The following is a 21,808-nucleotide window of genomic DNA, read 5'->3' on the forward strand; positions in this document are numbered from 1 at the left end:
ACACAAAGGCTCTGTCTTGACTGCAAGTAAAATCTTGTTGCGTTCAAACACAACAGCTCACTAGGCATATACCTTTACAGATTCAAACACTTGCATTGTAATACTTTGCCAATTCGGTGCCACAAAACACATCAGATGCCTCCATGTCTGTTGAGTCCCTCATTAAAGCAATCCATCATCATAGTAAATGTATTGTTCCTTTTCTCAGCTTCTTTCCATCTTTTCAAGAACAAATTGGGATGCTACCTTAAGAGCCAGTCTCCCAGTCTGAGGCACTGTACTTGGGCATGTTCCATAGCTAAAGAGATTAGTCCCAGCCAAGGGATAATCCCAATTGATTACGGCTATTAGCACATAGCTCATTCTTGCCCATCCTTAATTACAGCAGAAATTTCTCCTCTGGACTGAGAGGAAAAGTACAGAACTCTTCTTTTTGGTTGAGGAATGACAGCAGTTTGAATGGCAGGAGGCTGCTCTACCATTTGAGCGGAGCTCTGCTTCCCTATAATTTGTTTATTGGGCAAAGGATCCAGGGGATCCATTATTTGAGACATCTCTGTGAAAGCAACTGAAGAAGATTATAATGCTGCAGTGAACGGGAAAAGAAAAGGGAAATGGGAGAGGGGCCAAACAATGACAGTCCTCTCCCTGGAGGTCTGTTTGTGGTTCTTCTGCAGGGGAAGAAATACACTGTGAATAAAATATCCTGGTCCCCAGTCAGTGACTTCCTGCCCATCCCAGCAGGAGCTCGCAGGGGAGCCAAACTGGGAGCTGGAGATTTCCTGCGAGGCACATTTCCAGCACCACTGCCTTCAAGGCCCCTTCCCAGCACCATGTGGTGATGGAGGAGGCCAAAACACACAGTTGTCTGGCAACCTCTGCTGATGTTATGGTCCCTGGGAAGCTTACAGTTACCTAATTCAATTCAGAAAAGCCTTGAAGCCTTTTTAAATCGCAAGAGGAGCAGAAGCTGGTCTTGTCAACTTTTTAACAATGAAGGGGCTTACAGCAATAGCTTTAACTTTGTCCCCAAGAGCCCTGCGATAGCTGATGGCTAAGACCTGGGGTACTCTGTTTTCTTGGTGGTGTTGTTTTGATTTGTTGTTGTTTGGGGTTTGGGTTTGTTTGGGGGTTTTGGGGGGTTTTTTGTTTGTTTTTTTTTTTTTTGTAATCCTGTGCCTGCCACTTTTAGAATGTGCGCTCTGTGAGCTTGGGAGCTAACTGTTCTTGGTGCAGTAATATGTCCACTGCAGCCACATTGTAGATGTGAAGAAAAGCCTTCACCCACACTGCCTCAGTGCCCCTGTTCTTGGTTAAGGAGAAAGCACAGTCTCTTCAACCCTTTTTTCCAAACTGCTAGCAGCAAGACAGGAGAGATCTGAAGGACAAAATTCCTTTAGAGGCACAAAAAAGCATGGGCTCCTAGCTGACCACAGACATTTTGAAGAGGGCAAGCTTTGTCTGCAATCTGGGCAGCTCAGCCACGGATGCAAGCACATGGGCTCTAACTGGATGGGGGCACATGAGCTTCATGGTTATTGATTTTGACATTTTGCTCAACTTGGATGCAGCATGAGATGAGTGCCAAATTGTGCACAAATTCAGGTGGTCAGAAGCCCACTGTACTTGGCACATGATTTCCCATCTCTAGCACTGCCAACAGGGCTGTCAGCAGAGCAGAGAACATGAGAGCTTGGTGTGCGTGCCAGATGTCACGGGCAGTTCTTTCATCAAAATCCATTTTGGTAATATGTGGCACTTGGCCCAAAGTGGCCAAGGGACGTTCCACAGCATCAGAGCCCTTGCAAGACTCCAGCCAAATTTTTGGCAGAGGAACAATAAATTACATTAACTTGCTAAACAAGTTTTGTAGAGGTTCACTTTCGTGACCTCACTGGCTGTTCCTCCAAGAGGTGGGGTTTGGTCTGGGGTTGCTGAACATGAGATGAATGTCATGCCATAAAGCAAGCCATAAATCCACAGTTCTTCCATAGCGATGCCTTTGTGGACAAGTTCCAAGGAATAACTAAGGAGTATGCAAGAACTGTTTTTTAGTCAGCAGGCTTAAATTGGATGTACAGGACATCTATCTCTGTAGAAATTTTCTTCCTCAACCCCAAAAAATTTATTATTTTGTTTTTCAGAGCATGATACAAGGGGTAATGAACAGAAGAGGACCCTTTCTACTGAGTTCAGTGGTTTTTAATCCAGTTACCATGATAGTTGATTAGCTGGAATTAAGCAACTCCCATTGTCTTCCTTCCACAATTAAATTACATTTTTCCTTTATGATCTACAATATTTGGCATAAGGCTCAGAAACTCTGGAACTACTACACACATGCTGAGATTTATGCAAACTTCAATTTATCCATTCAACATATTGGTTATTTCTACTGTTACCACTCAGAAGTGTTACAAGACTTGTCCTAGGCTCTGTACAAAGTCAGAGCAAAAAATCTGTCCTGATGTAAATCTCACAAGCCAATGACTCAGTCTCTGTTTTGGTTTTGCTTGCTAGTAGAAAGACTACAACAAATTAAATAGATAATGTACCTTGGTAGGGGATTTTCTCACTGTTGTGAGTAACAGTGATCAGCAGCGGACAAATGAGTTGACGGGCCATAAGAGAAAACTGATGGTCACTTAGGTACGGCTAGTGGTTCATCAGAAGAGATGCTATTGGAACTGCTTAGGAATTCTCATCGGAAAATACCTATTTATTCAAACTGAATGTGTTACAAAAGAACTGGTGTGGTACAAAAGAATGGTTTTATCTCAGACATGACACTTTGATTGGAAACATGACTTCATTGAAATTAATTAACAAACACTACTTGAAACTGAAAGACTTCAAAATGCTACAATGAAAACAATTCAAATTGGCCTGATACTTCTCTCTACCCTTCTTACCACTGTCTGGAATTTGATACAGGATGTTTTCCAAAATACAGGCTTTTGAAAGAAAATTTAGACAACTAGAGTTCACTTTAATCAAAAAAGGAAAAAAAAAATATTTCCTATTAGTTCCAATTATTCAATTGAGTGGCAAATAAAAATAAAATTTACTTGCTCTTTTGCTGGTTTTACAAGTTGAGTCACCCAGCCAGTCAAAAAACAGCTCGGAAAGCAGATGTTTCCATTTTCTGCTGGAGCTTGGAGGCATTCAATTGAAATTCCACAGAACAGCCAAGCAGTTAGGATCACACTTCCTATCACACTGAAAAAATGTGAATTAGAATTACACACATATCAATTCATTAGTGGGTTGGAAAGAAAACAAATACACAATAGTTACTCATTGGAGTCTAAATGCAATTGTCACTAATCTCAGTGAGGAAGAAAGATTATGAACTTCACAGCTGCTGAGACAAAAGGAATTATGTACTTCTCAGGCCAAAAGAAAGGTGATTAATATGTCTTTATCAAGAGACTGAGACATAATAGTTTCATCACTGTACTTGTCTCATTGAGAGCAAACATAGAAAGATAAACCTAGTTTCAAGTAGACTTTTGCACAGAAGCTGAACATTTTTCTACTACATGGGTTACAGTAGAGTGGAAAAGAAGGAGACTCAGTATATCCAAAAGTTGATGCTCTATGTCTGAAAAGCCTTGTCTGTCTGTTGTTCCTTATTATTCTTCTCAGGCAGATGTTACACCTGCTTACTGCTTCTAAGGATGTGAAACACATTTACTGGAAAAGTAAAGAACTAATCTCAAATAAAAAATAGATATTGAGCAGATGTATGATTGATCATATCAGACCTGATTTACAACAATATGCAGGTTCTAAAAGATTTGCTAAAGATTTGCCTTCTCAGCTTGCAGCAGGAGGTAGATGTCAGCCAATTTAAAATCTGTTTGCTTGCATTTACTTGATCCCCTTCACTTATGCTGATTTGATGTCAAGCAAAAGAGAAAGCTGTTACTGTCATGGAATGATCACATTTTTGATGGGAAGGCAGGAGAAAGGGATTGCAAGTAGTGTTTTCTGGGTTTTGTTCCATTTGGGTTTTTTTGTTAAAGCTACAATAACGTTTACGATCCTCAAGCTTTCTACCTTTATTAACCACTGCTGAAGTGGTGGCAATCTATATGACTTCAGAGGCACTTAGAAAAGCTTTGGACTAAAAATGGTTATTGCACTAATTACACAAAAAGAGAAGCACAGAGACAGTCTTGCACTGGCCTATCTACAGTGTTTGGCGGTTTCAGATGCTCTGCATTGTTAGGGAGAAGTCTTCCTAGGATCTCGCCTGTCAGTTGGCCTCAAGTCACTGTTACTGCAGTCAAGCACATCCTAGAGTCCCTCTCATAAATCGATCAAACTTCATTTTAAAGTTAGTTCAACAGCCACAGTAGTTCCTTTCGGAGTAGCACTCCAGCAACTGTACTGCTTGCAAATGTACTTTATCACCCCCACAGTCCTCAGGAGAAGACCTAAAACTAAATCATTTTGTTTGTGGGGTTCATGTTCAGCTGGATCAATGAGCTGATTGGGGTCCTGTCAGAGCCCCACTAAGGAATCAGGGACAGATTAAACCATCCAGCACCCATCTACAGAAAGACATGTATGTACAGCTGTGACACCACAACCTCAATCCTCCACCTTTACAGGCAAGTCTGTAAACTGCCATCAAACCACCAAATGTACCGGCACAGCAAACATCCCACCACAGGGCAACAATCTCGCAGACTTTAGTTACAGAGCACTAGTGGCTCTCGAAACTATTTTCCTGACTGTATCTCCCTGCAGGCACACAGGTGGTAGAAGACTCGTGAGTCTTCTGGTGTAAATGTCTTCTCAAATGAGCTCCCAGCACGTGGCAGGCCCACTATGGAGTCCATGCAAAGTTTTAAGCTCCAAGACCAGCTCTGCTTGCATGAGCTGGCAGAAGAGAGACACATAGATAGGCCTTTGCTTCTTTTATAATTTCTACAGGCATAGGCAGGCACATGGAAGGCCAGAGAACCGTTAAGACAACATCTTAAAATGTACAGAGATGACTGAAAGTAATTGTATGTGGCAGATTTTGTCACTTCTCCAGGTAAAAGTTTATACCCTCTTGCTCCAAACTGCCTTCTGACATTCCACCCTTACCTTCATCCCAAATTTTATAAAAAGTTAGCCCGTGAGTCATTCAGTGTTTTGAAACAGTGAATTAGAAGATACAAATTAGGCACAGTATAGCATCATGCTTGCATTTTTTTCCACTTAGCACCTTCCTCTCTTTTTGTACCTTTTCTTGCTCATGTACACATCGTGTCCAATTTATCACAGTGTCCACGGATGCAAAGTCAGCAGAATTCTTGCAGAATTCACATTCAATTAGTTAAAGAAATAGGGAACTGTTGAATCATCTGTCATAGATTTACAAAGCGCACCAAGTTGTTTAGCTCAGCACACAGATAACGGGGAAAAAACCATTCATTGAGCCAATGAATTTAAATCACGTAAATAGAGAAAAAATAAAAAAGTAAATCTAGTTGTTTAGAGTTTATCTTCTAGGATTCTATCATTTTGCTTCTTCACTGACTCCATGTGCCCTCCAGTAATGGATGAATGGGAGCAAATCCCCAAATAGTAGGGTAGCAGCCAAAGCATTTTACATTTTTTAGTGGATGTTAAAGATCCGACAGGCAGTCTCTGAGCCTGACTGCATTCCCAGACACTCAGTTATCTTGCATATTAGTAATTCAATAGACTGCTTATGAGACTGGCATCCACCAGTGCTTGAACACGCAGACATATTAGTTGCAAGTCCTATTTATAGTGCTTTATGTGTGCAGACTATAAGACTCAGCTATCAGAGAGCATGAAGTACAATCCAAAATGGACTCACCCATTATTCTAGCTGCACAAGTGGCATGATTGTTTTTAAAAATGTGCTAAGTCCCCTCTCTAGTTATTAGCATGCTTCATATGACCTAAATGATGCTCAGGTATTTTGCATTTGCTTGGTTCAGGCTGTGTGCTCCCAGGAGCCTTGCACTGCATGCGGCACTGAGTGCTTTCTGCAAACCCCCAGTCAAATGTCTCATACTCAATTCCAGTGAGCGCTATAATGCACCCCTTCGAATTGTGTCCCTACCTGGCTAATGCCCTTTTCTTGCGGCAGAAAAAAGGTCCTTTGCAATATGAGTAAATTTAAAGTATTCCTTGAGTTCCTATGGAACTAGATTTATTGCCTGTTGTTCAAGGTTTTTGTATTAAAGTTGTTTGCTTTAGCAATTGCTGCTCTTTGGTTTTTCTTAGTTTAATATGGAGTTAAAGGGCATGAACTTGAAACTGGGAATAAATGTACATTTAACATGTTGCTTACTGCTTTGTGTTCTTATCTGTATGTATAACTGTACATAGAGAAACTGCTTTGTGCAAATACTTTTGCGCTTAATTGGCCATTACATGTAAGCTGGAATGTGCAAATACTGTTAATTGAGAGGCTGTCTTAGAAAATAGCATTTTTGAGTGTTCTCCTTTGAATCCAGGTCATATTTATTGCTCCCACATCTTCTTGTACTAAGAAATCTTTTTTTTTTTTTTTTTTTTGTTATGAAGGTGTAAAAGTGGAAAGCTTCTAATTCTGAAATGTATCACACAGCCTTCGTAATTGTATTGAGAAGACCTATTTTATCTTCAGTATGTAGTTCACCACAAAGAAAGCATTTATAAATTTGGCTCTGACTGAGATGTTTTAAAGACCTCTGGGGCATCCAGAGATACTTGATCTATACTTTCCGCCAGTTAGATGGTAGATACATGCTACTGAATGCTCTTATCAAGTATTAGTCTTGAATTACATTATAGCTGCTTTGGTTTAGAATTCAAAGCCAAAAGGGCTGGTTATGGAGCTATTAGACTTTGATGTTTGCCTGCCTTCCGCTGAAGAATTGCTTTGCACAGTAAGTGAAAAGATCTTCAAAATGAAGGCAAGAAATACTAAACTCCTTCCCCACTCTGTTATTTGCCTTATTGTAACCTTGCAAAATTGTCATAAAAAAATAGCAACTAAAAATCCAATGATCTCTTTACCAATATAACAAATATTAAATGAGAATAGAATGAGAAGATTCTTTACTCATTCTCCTCTGTTCACTACCCCTCAGTGAGACTCAGTGAGATCATGTTCAATGAATAGGATTGCTTATACTAGTAATGTTATTACTGAAATAAAAATATTTGTTTCTGACTCATCCTAAATAAAATCATAAAAATATGTAGTTTTACACTGAAGGCCATCTATTTTTCCTTCTTAAACTATCATAGCAATAGTTTATACCTTTTAAATGTTGTATCTCGAGTTCTGAAAAGGCAAGTTGTTTTCTACTTACTGTTTTCCACCAATAGATGGCACGTGAAGCCCTAGAAATGTATTCACTTGATACAGCATGAAATAAGAACTCACAGTTTACACTTGCCAGCTGCAAATCAGTGCTCTCTGATATCTCTTCAGATGTGAACATGACTTAGTCCTATCCTATCCACCTTGCATTATAAACCTTAGTCCAAGTTTAGGAGTAGCTACATGTTGTGTGTAAGGTGTTAATTCTCATTTATTTTGTCCTACTCCATCAGGTTAAACTGAAGTTTGCACACATCGCCTTTCTCTCTTGGTTGGGAAGGTGTTTGTCAGCATGGCATAGCAGCTGTTACATTCATTCAGGCTTTTAGGACTGAGCTTTCTGTAATGAAACAAGAAAGCTCTGCATTCATACCCATGTCACAAATCATACCGACTGTAAGCTGGAACAGAATAGCTTGAAGCTCAAGCTTTGGTTTCCAGTTCTATAAAGGCTAGAAACACGAGAAAGAGAGAGAGAGACTGGTGGCAGAAAGAGCCTACTACAGTGTTAAAATTAATTTTAATAAACTACAGGAAGGATGCTCATAATATGATGCTATAATTCTTCATATATAATGCTGTATTTTTTAAAAAAAAATACAGCTCTTCTCTGAAATATGGAAGCAGGAGGGATTGAATCTTGTTTACATACAAGCCAGGTATAGTGCTTAAAGTCACAACGAAGCAGTACAAAAAGATAGGGATTTTCTTCTGCACATGATATAATGATCTTAAGGACAGGATGTAACGAGTTGTAATCAATTATTTGTAGGATTCACTTGAAAAATAGAAGCGTGCATAAATCACATGGTTTGAGGAGTGCAGAGCACAAAAGGATACCTTTTCTTCTAGGCAATCTGCATTAGTAAATGTGCATGATTTCTCCTGCAAAATGATTTCCTGAAATCAGTCTGCCTCCCAATTGCCCTGCTGCTACTGGCAGTCTAAGTATTGATGGCTAAGTGACCATTAGAGCTCAGTTGGTTCTTGTATATATCACAGTAGCTCCTCCAGGCTGCCTGAGTAGACAAATTTGAATGCTCTGATGCCTTCATGGCAGCCTGGATGAATTCTATTAAACCAATCCATTCACTAATCCTTCCATTTTATAAGTTAATTTTGTTTTGTGAGCTCCACTGCTAACTGTAACTCTCAGCATGTATTAAAGCTTCGACTGTATGGGCAACTGCAGCAAAACATGGATAAAACCCAAGGCCGTCAAGAAGCATCAATGATTAGACACTGAACAATGAAGATCATGCAGCTGAGTCAGTGACTATTAATCACTCTCTGCCAGTAATGTTACAGAAGAGAAGGGAGGATGTCTGAAATGGCTTCAAATTAACAGCTCTCCAGTGAACCGGGCAAGTTTGGCAGCATATATCATGACCAAAACTTAAAAAAAAAAAATATTTTAGGTGTCCAATTTAGGTGTCTTATCCTCTCTAGTCCAGATGATAAAGAGAAGACAGCTGTTTGAATGCCCCTTTCTAGGAAACCCCATGACTATGCAGGAACCTGAACTTCTAACCCTATCACCTCAGGCAAATACCCCAAGTCAGGCAGCATGAATGACCCCTTTAAATATTGTACCTATCACTGAACGTGAAACAAATGGGTGAATTAACAAGCAACTTCCCAAGGGCCAGGTCATAGTATGGAAAACCAGCCCACTACCACTGGCTTGACAGTAACACGACGCTAGGCTGTACGTGATCCTGACCCTCAAATGACAGCACATATTATTGCAACAAAATTATTAAATAATCAGGCTGGCTCAAAGTTACGCATTCCCCCTTAGCTTGTTTTTGTTTGGAGCCTCACCCCCTGAAGAGTAAACTTTTCATTCAAACCTCAATTGAGAGCAGCCTGTAGCCAGTGAAACTGCAGAGAAAGGTCTGTAAACAATAACGGCTCTGTAGAGAACAAGCTGACCTTTATAGATGCTAAACAAAACAAAAAGGGTTGATTGATGCCGTGCAGTACTTGCTCTCCAAAATATTAAAACCAAGAAAGTCATAGAAGGTTAGTTTATGAACATACAGTGTGATAAATTATGTCAGCAGAGAGGATGATGGGGTAGGAAAGGGGAAAGCATGATTAGGTAAAATATTTAGGGCAAAAAGTCTGTAACCTCAGCTGGAAAAGGAAAAGTGCGTTATGCTGACTTCTATTAAATGGAAACAAAAAAAAAATCTATGTTATCTAGAGCAGGTCCGTTGCTAAAATCTCTATGACTCATTTTTAAAAATTCTGATTAATACAGTAAGATATGTTATAATGTTTCTTAGAATAAGTAATCTATTAGTAAACTCCAAAGGATAATTACTTACAGTTTAGCCACAAACATGTTATTAATAGAGCGAAGGACAATCTACCTAAAGAGAATGATAGAGTCTTTAAGGTGGGAAAAGACTCTTAAGGTCATAAGATCATAAGATCTTAAGAGTCTTAACCTAGCACTGCCAAGTCCACCACTAAACCATGTCCCTAAGCACCATGTCTACACATCTTTCAAATGCGTCCAGCGATGGTGACTCAACCACTTCCCTGGGCAGACTGTCCCAGTGCTAAAACCCTTTCCATGAAGAATTTTTTCCTAACATCCAATCTAAACCTCTCCTGGTGCAACTTCAGGCCGTTTCCTCTCATCCTATCACTTGTTACTTGGGAAGATACCAACACCCACCTTGCTACAACCTCCTTTCAGGTAGTTTCAGTTTCATTCTGCCTGGGTCTTGTCAACCCAAAGTACAGACAAAGACTGCAGAATGCTGCACCTCTTTCTCTCTTTCCATTGCTCCCTTTTAATTTTCCCTTCCCCCAGAAACGTAATGGGTGGGGATGGTGAGTGGGGGTTGTTCAGCTTAAATACATCTCTTCCTGTCACTTTCAGGAATGGGACAGTTTCATCATCCAGCACTTCAAGGAGGTTCCATGTAAACCTTCTCATTTCCCTAGACACTCCTCAGTCTGCAATGGTATTTTCATGTGCAAAAGCAGGTCCCTCCTATATGGTGCATGTAGGAGCAGTAGCCACTGTACTCTCATTGCAGATGCTAGCCCTGGAAGAGTTTTCCCACCAAGGAGACCTAGGGGCTCAGGGAGGTAAGAGGACCCCTTAAATTGCAATTTGCTGCAGTTCAGAGATTCAACATCTGCACTATAAAAGTCTTGGGGCACAAGGACTGTTCAGCCGAGACAGGTTGAAGGGCAAAAATAAGAAGAGGGTCAGCAGGAACAGGGTGGGTGCAGATAGCAATTTGATGGCAGGTGAAAAACGTTCTTATTGAACATCCTAAAGTTGTAGAGAGACCAACAAGTGCCCCTAAGGACTTTGCGAAGAAACAGTCCCACAGGCCTGAAACTGCATGAGAGAGAACAGCTACGCAGATCTCTCTGTCCTTCTAGGGCCACTGTCCATTCCCAAACTGAATTATATCGGTGACAGACTCAGCTGCTCCCTAGCTCCTGTCCAGTCCTCTGCATCCAACCTGTCTTCCCATCCACAGCAGCAAGTCTCTAGGCACAGTACACCCTGTGCACACTTCAATGTGCCTCTGAAGCCAAGAAGCCAATGGCTGAATATTCATATTCCTTCTGCAAACAGGGAGGGGCCTAGGGGAGATAAGCCTTCGCCTCACCGGATTTGCAGGGGAAGCCATATCTCTCACCGCGTGGTAACAGGACACAAGCAGTTATTTACAGAATGGTACCATACTGTCTCTGAAGCAAAACACGCATCCCCACAGTAGCTATCCAATGCTGTAAACAAGGACCTAACCATGTAGCGAAAGCAATGCCCAGAACAGAAGCACTTTAATACAAAAATGTTTATGCCAAAAATACAGTGCTGACCCTGTCATGCTTTTTATATGCTTTAAACATGGTTTCCAGAAGACAGCAAAGGAGCTTTCTGGCATCAGAGCTATTTGCAATGCAAAGGTTGGAAAAAGTTAAGGATCATACTGTGATCCTTCAATCAATACGCTGTGAATCTGAGGTGGAAGCCTGAGATCACTGAAGTCAAAAGGCGTTTTAACTTCAGTGGGACTAGCATCTATCCTTTGCTTTTAAGCAAAAATACAAATCACGTACCTCTAAAAACAGAGGTTAATAATCAACACATTATAGACTATTTTACCTTAAACTGAAGAAAAGCACTCTGCTAATGAAACACGAAAGTGCAGGTACATGTCTTTGGATTGGCTCTTGGATAAGGTCTGAGCAAAGCTTGTGGGGAGAAGGAACTTTCCAGACAACTCCCAAAAGCAAACCTATGATCCCATTAGGAATCTACATTAAAGGGACAAAAGAGGCTGGTGAAACCAGTGCAGCAAGGTGTAAAGATATTCAGGGAGGAGAGAGAAACGAGAAGTCTCCCCACAATAAGGAGTCTCATTTGAAAGTTTAGACATAATATTTGTTGATTGATTTTCAGAGATGCTGAGCTGAGTTTGAAGGATGCTCAGGATCACTGAATATCAAGGAAACTTACTTTATTCCTGTGCACTATCGAACACATTGCATAGTATCCCATTCATTTCAGCTGCAGACAAATTATTGAAAATGTTTACATTTTCCTGGTTGCAAACTGGAATTATTTACCATAGGTGTGGCCTCTGTGAAATCCATCAGGAGGTCACCTGGCTCCAAAGCAAATGTACTTCCAGCATCTGTGGAACTCTAAAGGCAAAGAAGAAACCCAGCTTTGAAAAAACATTTTGTTTCTGTAATTGTTTTGTTTCTGGGGTTCTTTTTAATTCCTTAAAGCATAGATTGCCAAAGGCATTTCAAATTCCACACCATGTTTTTTAAGTATGGCTACTCAGGAGAGACAGACAACAAAATTATGCACCTTTGAAATCAGGGTAAATATTAACTTAATCTTGATCCACTGCCCCCTACTGTTGATGAAAAGCTACTATTGATTTTAGTTGAGTCCTGGAGCAGGGTCTACATATTTCCTTACACAACAGGCTAAACAGATTACTACAATTCTGCATTAAACACTACTCCTAATTGTAGAACTACTCCATCTAAGGAAAACACTTTATCTGCAACTTCCTCCCACCCTTCCTGAATTCTCTCCCAGCTGATGCAAGCTCAACTCTTTGCATATTACCTTGCCACCAGGCGAAACCTGTGTTTGTCCTTCGGATGTCTGTGGCGTACATGTTTTCTGTGACCCGGGAGATGCTGAAGACACAGGTGTTGATGCTGCTGCTGCTGCTGCCAATGCTGGAGGAAGGTCGTCTTCATCACTGCAGTTGATAAAAGCAGACAGACTTCTCATTAGAAAATGTCACTGGACTTTGACAGTTCCTGTGCTGGAGGAGGCACTGGAAACCTGTATGTCAGCTGTAGTGCTTTGGAGTGAAGTTTTATTTACTCTTCCATCTGCAATGCAGCTAACTTTTCAAGTAAATTAGATTTTTTAAGCCTTAAAGATTCCTCAAAAGTCAATTGGCTAGGTAACTCTCATCTGCAAATGGAAAGGTTATGGACATGATGCAAGTAGTGTTTCTATGGAGTATGTATATGTGAATAAATGAACCAATTTGATACTACCTTACTTTAATATTTATTTTTTTTCTATGGAGGCTTGCTGTATTGATAAGAACAGATCTGGTTAGATCCATTCATGGGACGACTTCTTCATTGACTTTAGACCAATGGAAGATTGGACACCCATTATGCAGCTAGTGTGTTCTATTGTTTTTCAAACTGTTTTTAAAGGACTTTGATTGACTCCAAAAAGGAGCTCTTTAGAAACATTCTTGTGAGTATATCTTTTTCCTGTCCCATTTATTCAGTTTACAGAGAAAACATTTTATTTAAAACCAGGTTGCACGCTTCCCTTGGCGTCTAGGCTGTCAAGCTGAGCTCTTTCCATCTCACCTCCTGTCACCACTAAATGAAAGCCAGTAGAGAATATTATACCTTCATTTACTTTTGCAGAGCCCCATTGACTGCAAATCATTGGGATCAGTCATCCCTGAGTCAGGATGTTTCCAATTGCTAATTGCAATTGCATGGAGGTAAAGAGTCACAATTTGACCTACAGAACCTTTATTACTGGGAATGATGTGTGAAAAGGAAAGACTACAGCTTGACAGTTTAAAGTGCACAGAAAAATGATGAGAAAAATGACTTCTGATCATAAAATGGCACCAATTTTAACTACCAAGTAGGTAGTCACAGTGTACAGAAGCCTGCCATGCCACTTTGACAGACACTTCCAGAGCAGAACTGTTCGTGGTTAGGTGCTACTTGAAGGCAGCATGCCTGGGCAACACAGTACTTCAAAACTACATACAGGGTACACAGCCTTATGGTGGGCTGTCTGGGTGATAACAATTTTTTTTATCATGGTATAAAGCTACGGCAATTAATGTTATCTTTTACATGCTTCATTTTTTATTTCTTCTGGGTAAGGATGGAATTCAGCACCAGAGCATGTAAAATACTTTGTTTTAAAGCTGGAAAGAAAATCCAAAATCTTTTGGACTTTTTCAATAGATGTTTTATTAATGCAACAAGCCAGAGTTGGGCTGCTGACCTAGTTAATCTCTCTTTCAGAAACATGTAGCTGACATTTTCTCAGTCCTTGCTCCCCACTCAGCAGGAATACACTGGCACCCTCCCCATCCTTGCTGGGTAAAGCTGCTCTGTTGCATACAAGGAAGTGGAAAATTGTCGAGAACTTGCCAGTTCAGAAAGGTTTCTCAGTGTCTGGGAACTAAAGCTAAGGGTTAGGGTCCAGTCTTATCAGTCATTGAGCTATTAGCTTGCAAGTCACAGGTCTGAGAATTGCCATTCTTCACTGTATTCTTTTCACAATACTTCTTCACTATTTCTTTGCGTTTCCCATATTTTCAGTCCAGACAGAAGATAATTTAAACGGAACAGAATTTGGGTCTACAAAAAAAAAAAAACCAACAAAAAAACAAACACAAAAAACCACGGCCCATATTTTTAACCGTAGAGTCTTCAGGCCTACACACAATCACAGCATAGGTGACACCCGTGGTTACATGTGTTTATGTGCACTTGAGGTGCTGTTCCTCATGCCTAACACTGGACAACTGAAAATCCACAAGGGCAAGACATGCTCAAAACTCGTTCCTCAGAAACTCACCAACAAAACATTGAGAATTTACTCCTGAGTACTAAATATATTTCTTTAAAAATATACTGTTTAAATGTTGCTTCTCTCTATGTGTGTAATAACATCATTACCTTTTCCACCCCATGTCTCTGCATCTATTCTCCTTTCCTTTCCACTTGCCTCTCACCACACTATTTGTTACTTCAGCTCTTGCCTTCCCAACTTCTGCTCTTCCCAGGCACTACTGAATTCTCTGTGGTACCGTTAGTCTCAGTGCCCCCTAGCATCCTTTCCCTTCTATCTAGGAGAACCTCCCATTTATTTTCATTTACACTCTCCTCAGTGCCGTTCCCAGGTGTGGGGCCATGTGTTCTGCAGGTGCTCAGCAGCTCCGTGGGACCACCTAACTGTTTGCATACAGAAAAGGGAGGTGCTCGGTCTCTGACCCAAAGATTTTCTCTTTGCCCTTTAAGAACAGGTTGGCTAAACACTTTCTCAGACAAGAATGATCTAGGAATAGCTGATTCTGCTTCAGCCCTAACCTACCCTAGAGCAATTTTTTTCACCCAGATTCTTAAAAACTGATTTCTCACTAGCCTTGTTATCTTCAACACCAACTTATCCTACTTTGATCGTCCCATGAGAAATTTTCTGCTTCTGCATACATAACATCACCAAGGTATCCTTTACATTAAAATTGTCTACACAACATAACCCTGTTCTCTTTGTTTGCCGTGTAGCAGTATTTGAGGGCCAATTTTAACAAACTGTTTAGGTTAAAACTTAAACAAAAATATTTTCCAAGTGTGTATACAAAACCTGTGACTATACCTGCAACAGGACATGAATCTCTTGACTGCCCTTACACATCAGCGTGCTCAAAGAACAGGATCAGACACTGTGTGCTGTTCATTACCTGCCATATGAAGAGTGTCAAAGAATTCCTCCTCTCAGTGTTACAACCTTTTCCTTTGCTGACTGATACCTACAGTATCAAAATCTGAAAATTCAGATGGATCTTTAAATGTGTAGGAGATTTCCTTCCCCTGGCTTGTAGAAAAAGAGGTAGTAGAAGTGGTGTCTTATTCAAGAAAAGCGTACCGCTGTCTGAGCTAAACTGGGCAGGGTGAGTGAGCAGGCTTCATTCACATCTCCGGAAACTGCTCCTACAGAACGCTGCCAAGTTCCCTGTCACACCTTACTTTCGGGATTAGCGGGCTGTAAGGTAACCTAGGTTCTCTTCCCAGCTTGAGTTGTCAGTTCCCATCTCCTGTCTCATTTTCAAACCGTATTGGTTGATGTATCATGGTAAAGGAGAGCATGTTATGTGGCCTGCTGACCAAGCTGTGGCTGTATGTTCCCATATGTCAGTCTCGGTCTCTTGGACAAAACCCAATTTGGCTTATTGCTCATTTTCCTCCTAGCTTCAATTTGATTCATTCTTTTGTTTCTTCTCCTAAATAATTTTTCAGTTTTGGTGATGTAGATTGTTACTTTTTTTTCACATCAAAAGCTAGTGTTCTTAATAGTGAGACAGAAAACAACTATATATTGATATTTATTAGAATCCTTTTGGAGAGAAGGAAAACTTTTCCTGAAGTTGCTATATATTTAGTGACACTAGAATGTTAAATTGCTGGAGGGACTAATGGGTGCCATTCCGCGTAGAAAACATACGTATTTTTTTCTTCATTCTGACATTGGTGTTCTTTAACTAATAAGTTTATGCTTATGTACTAATAAGTTATTGTCCCTTTTTTCCTTTCCTATTCAGGAAATCCCCTAGTTTCTAGTGGCCTGGTCTGTCCTTTCATATGAAGGACAAATCAACAAGCTGATTTCCACATCTATTCAGTACCTCAGATCTCCAGAGACTCTCAGATTGGACGAATTAGGCGTAAATGGGATGCCAAAGCCCTATAAGCACAGATCACTCTTGCCAGGATTAAGTGACCTAACTTTGCTGGCTGTAGCTATAGTGGGCTCAGTAATTTCTGCATGTGACAAAATCACAGAGAGAGGGTGCACTTTTTGAGAGGGAATGGCTGATGGCACAGCTTGACCACCCAACAGCTGAAGACTGTTTTCCTCATTTTGCAGATGAGGTTATAATGAAGCTGCTCACACCAGGTCTTTGACATTTTGTGTGGAAAAGAGATTTTTAATTCCTAACCTATAAGCTTGGAAAAAGGCAGCGGGCCTGCAATTCTGAGCGTTAGCAACTGCATAGGGACAGCAAATTTTGTGTTTGTATTAAAAGCTTAAAGATTCTCAGAGATGAAAGGAACGGTATCAGTATTAGATCGTTATCACGTAATTGCTCTCACGCCTCTCAGAAGGCATAGCTAGAGCAATAATTAGCATTCCCCTTCATTTTCAGCTGTAGTAGGCAAAAACATAAAGATAGTGCTATACATTACTCACAAACTGTACTGCCTCGTTAACTTCCTCACACGAGAAACTTTAATTTCCTGCTTTTCTGTAGGGCCGGTTGATGGCGTAGTTTCAGGTCGCACTGGAGCTGGACTTCTAAAAATAACAAGAAAAATATATGTGTCACAGTCTTTATTTAAACTACTTCAGGCATATCAACAAAGTTCTAACTCATCAACACATATTTATCTCGCAAAGTGGTAAGTGCCCATTGAGGTCCATCCTTTTGTTCCATTTATAGTCCACAGGCCAGTGTGCATGAACAGAAAAGGATGTGCAAACCCACTCTCCTGTGCATTGCATACCTTTTATAAAAGCAACAACTGATTACACAGAGCCTATGTAAAAGACCATGTGGAAATGTCACTGTTTCCAAAATACAGCATTTTAATAACAGCCCAGCAATTCAGTCATGTCAGAAAAAAATATCTTTAACAAAAACTATTTCATGTATTGTGAAACCTGTTCTGTTTGAAATAGTTTTTACCTGAAACTAAACATTATCCTTCTGCATTTGAAAGAGTAACTCAAGGGAAATGAACTGATGGATTTGGTCCAAGAAAAGTTTACTTGCTAGAAAAAAAGCAGAACTCAGACATGTTTTAGATGAACATGAAATACAACTGAAGAGCTAGAGCAAAAACAAGCAATGGGAAGGAGGAGATCCACATAAAAGGATCTTCTCTTTAGCCATTTATCGGTACAGTTAACTAAGCCTCGAATACAAATAGCAAAAATACTAAATACAGGATCTTCATGACCTTGGAAGGAAACTATTTCAACTGTGAGCCTCAGTGGCATAAAGACACAAGAATTATCTTAAATACTACTTTTATTTGAAGCAATACATTATGGTTAAATACATCATATGTGTATTAGAAATGCTATAAACATAACAAATATGCCAAATATTAGAGTAATTTGAAAGTCTTGATTAATAATTTGTTAAATGGTATTCTGCCATCTAATCTGAAGTCAGATACTAAGTTAGTACTTAAGCTGCCCTACTCATTGCTGGTGGGACCGCTCATGCCCTGAGGTGTATTTCACAACTGGCAGAAGTGGCACAATCTTGTCTCTAATATTATAAATTTGGGTTTAATTTTTTGAGTCTACTTGCATCGTATTAGCCTTCTAAAGCCCTAATAAGATAAGCGTATTTAATCTTCACAATTGCAGTTCCCTCTGATGTGCCTGTGGGTTTTAAGCTTCATTAACTCTCTCTGCTAACTTCTGAACCTGCTGTCCAGCTACAACAGAACGTACTGGGATGCCATAGCCTTCAGATTATATCTTCAGTTTTTCTATGTGTTTTTTAGTCTTTGGGGAGGCCACAGAGCATAAGATAGAGGAACGGGAAGCAGGAGAGTGCAAAGGACACATACAAATCATAAACCCAACTCTACTGGTTATACTTCTCATGGAACAACTTTTGAGGATTTTTGTTCTGCATTTTCATCCCATTAATTTCAAGAAGTCAGCACAGATAGCAGCAAGATTCATATCTTCCCCCTTCCCAAATTCCAATTTCAGGGTCAGTCATTTATACCTCAGATTTGCAATGAGATTAATGCAGAAAAATACAGCCAGATTTTCAGACTTTTTGCTGAGTTTCTTAGGCTGGCAAATAAGGAGAGGATAAGGGAAGAAAAAAGCCCAAACTGTCTTGCTTTAATCTTGAAGTCAGTATGTATGATCTGGAAATCTGTGAATGTCATTTTCATCAAGTGAGTCTTCAGAGTGGATTACTGCTCTAGCTATTCTTTTTGTAGACGCCATGTGCTAAACCAAAGGTAGCTTTTGACAACTGAAAAAAATTACTAGTTCAATTTACCCAAAGCCATTTTCAATTCAAGTTCTCACGTAAGCAGGACATTTATGTTAAGACTTGTTTAATGACTGGATCTGATGGTCAAATCCTCAAGGAATGTGAATGTGTGTGATGCCATTATTTCCAGATCAAGCCTTCTGAAATACATTAGCTGAAATTCTCGCTCTGAATGAGCAGCCCCCACAATTCTTCAATACCTTTCTAAGACAGTAGGAACAAGTTTTAAACCTTTTCACCAACCCAGTGAAAGCAGGAAGACAATGGTAACAACTACATGTGAGTTGAAAAACGTTTTCTCAAAAAGAATAAGCAATGCATGAATACTATTAAGGGGCTCAGGAAACAGCACAGTGAGGAGGTAACAAATCTAGTTCCAATTCATGGCTACTTCAAATTTCTCAAGACAACATCATAATCTGTAGCGAAAGTAAATCAGGAATTTTCACACAAAAGAAAATCTGAAATGATAATTTCAGTTCCTTTAAAAAGTTTCATTTTACAAAGCCCGTATACCCCCTTTTCATTCTCACAGTTTGCAATTTCAAAAAAAGGGGAGGAGGTGGGACTTTTGAAGCAGTTATTTCAATTGCCAAAATCAAATTTTTGTTTGAAAAGATAATATGCAATTTTATAACTAAAGCAGTTTATCACGATTTCAAAGCAAGTTAGGAAACTGATTTATTTATATAAAACATTTTAAAGTTCTAAGTCTGAATTCATCTTGAAAAAATTTTCGCATGACAAATTTCACTCAACTGTTTGAGAACAAAACTGGACCTGATCTCTAACCCAACAAATAGATGAAAAACTTATTATCTTCCTTTGAATGCTGCAAATTTTCAAGTGAACAACATAAAAAAAGCCAAGATACAGTACCACTAGACACACCTACTCTTATTTCAGTGATTATAACTGCTCAGATAAACTTTACTTGTATTTTGCCTCACACCAGTAAAGTATCCCACTCATTTTGCAAAAGCAATACAATTTTAAGAGAAAAAAATTCTTTCCCTTTATTACAAAATTTTGCCATCATTTTTGTTAGAGAATGGATGCAGTGACTATCTTTCTCCTAATATTTATCAGGCCTTTGGGAGAGACACAAGCACCATTTAATTGCACATTTCAAGAAGCTGCAGGTTATCTAGGGTGTAAATTGAAGCTACCTCTGAATGAAAAGGAGCACTGGCAATGCCTCCACCTGAAGAGGTTAACGGAATCCAGTCTACCATGAGCATGAGATGAAATGTTAGACTAATCCTACCAACTACAGAGCTGGATTTTTGCCCTCATTACAACCTTTCTAGGTTAGACCTTCCCACATGAGCCTAAAACATTCATGACAGCTCCTGTTTCATCTCCAAACACTCTTCCCCAGTCTGAACATGCTCAACACTGTTGCTACTCTCACTTCAGCAACAAGATGCAAGAAGTGCTCAGCTTGATCAACTCAGAGCCTCATCTGTGTTTTTTAAATGGCAGGCTTTTAATATCACACACTCTTAAGAATGATCTCATTGATATTCCTGCAAAAGAAGCAACTATAAAGTAGAATAACTTCTATTTTTATCTTTTGAATTTTACAGCCAGAACATATTATCTTATACAGAAAGATATGATTCTTGAATAAAACCCTTGTAATTATTTTGGCTGTTTAAACAGAGTCATTACGTGCAGATATCACCATTTGTAGTTTATAGTCCTCCATGTAGTAACTTCTGTGAGCTTGAACAAAACCTGAAGTGTTGAAGGATCAGCGGGACTCAGACTTAAGAAAAAAAAAAAAAAAGAAAAAGAAAACGTGCAGTCATGCAGTGTATTACAGGTCCTTTACAAGATTCTGTTTCAATGTCATTTATTCGTAAGAAACCTTTTTCCTGTAACAGTATCCAACCACTACAGCATAAAAATGAAGGTACTGAACCAAGACAGAGTTACTGAATGACCTGGCACCTTACACAAAAATCTGTCACTTCCTGGTGAGAATGACAATAACAACCACCAATGTCAGCATGCAGTGGCAGGTCATCAGAAACTGCCCGTGCACTGAGAGCCCCAGCATACTCCTGAGCAGCAGCCAGCACACTCTACTGAACCGGCTTCAGCCCGTTTCACAAGCCTGCACAGAAACATGAACACGCCCCAGAGAGAGATTCCCCCAAACAAAAAGAAATTCGTTTTGTTTGCAGAGTAGCAGGCAACAGGGCTACTGAAACCAAAATTGCTCACAAAAAATATGCACTCTGGTAGAAATTCTTTACCGTGAGAGTGTTGAGGCACTGGAACAGGCTGCCCAGAGAAGCTGTGAATGCCCCATCCCTGGAAGTGTCCAAGGCCAGGCTGGATGGGGCTTTGAGCAGCCTGGTCTAGCGGGAGGTGTCCCTGCCCATGGCAGGGGGGCTGGAACTAGATGATCTTTAAGGTCCCTTCCAACCCAAACCATTCTATGATTCTACGATTTCAAGTAACCACAGATGTCCACTGATTTAGCTTGAAACTTCTGCAGGGACATGATGTAGGTGTTTGTGCCGAGGGACTCAGGGGCGTCCCACCCTGGCTCAGCTGTAATGGGGACACTAGTTGTCAGGGTTGCCTGCAGTTGTCAGCTGCTGCCTGCACCACCCCTTTGCGTACCGTGGCTGCCACAGACTGACATGCCTTCCTCATCCCCTGCTAAACTGGCTCCCTGCAGACCTCCATATTTGTCTGAAACGTGGCAAGTGGGCCGTGTGGGAGCAAACGATTGTGCACCTAGTAAGCCGGAAGGGGTAAAACTACTTCTCTTCCCCAGGAATATCCAGTTCAGAATTTTAAAACCACCAAAGACTGCTGATGTGTTCTCCTGTGTATCAAAGACATAGCATAACAAGAGAAGCAAACACACACAAACACACAAATCTTTTCTCAGTCTGTGCTCTAAGGGTTTTTCAGTTCTATTTCTTTTCCAAAGTTATGGCCATCTGAAGCTAAGAAACTGTGCTTTTTCACTCTGATATGGTAGCTTTTCTCAGAATACAGGTTATTTGGACTTTTGAAAGCTATTGCCAGTATCAAACTTTATGAAAAACGGCTTTTCCTTTTTTGATTT

The 21,808-nt window shown here is 40.1% G+C and overlaps 1 protein-coding gene across 5 annotated transcripts in view; it reads right to left on the bottom strand.

The window, feature by feature from the left end:
- The window catches only part of EPB41L4B (erythrocyte membrane protein band 4.1 like 4B), a 177,496-nt gene that overhangs the window by 15,955 nt on the left and 139,733 nt on the right, over positions 1-21,808 (bottom strand). For 4 of the 5 annotated variants that reach the window (XM_074576347.1, XM_074576345.1, XM_074576346.1 and 1 more), the window contains exons 20-22: positions 16,881-16,985; positions 12,471-12,609; positions 11,954-12,031 (exon numbers count right to left, since the gene is read on the bottom strand). In XM_074576347.1, the coding sequence (XP_074432448.1) occupies positions 11,954-12,031; positions 12,471-12,609; positions 16,881-16,985 (322 nt within the window). The remainder of the gene's footprint in view (positions 1-11,953; positions 12,032-12,470; positions 12,610-16,880; positions 16,986-21,808) is intronic. The other variant, XM_074576348.1, reaches the window with a different exon arrangement.

The sequence above is a fragment of the Larus michahellis genome, chromosome 2, assembly GCF_964199755.1.
Source record: "Larus michahellis chromosome 2, bLarMic1.1, whole genome shotgun sequence".
Taxonomy (NCBI): Eukaryota; Metazoa; Chordata; class Aves; order Charadriiformes; family Laridae; genus Larus; species Larus michahellis.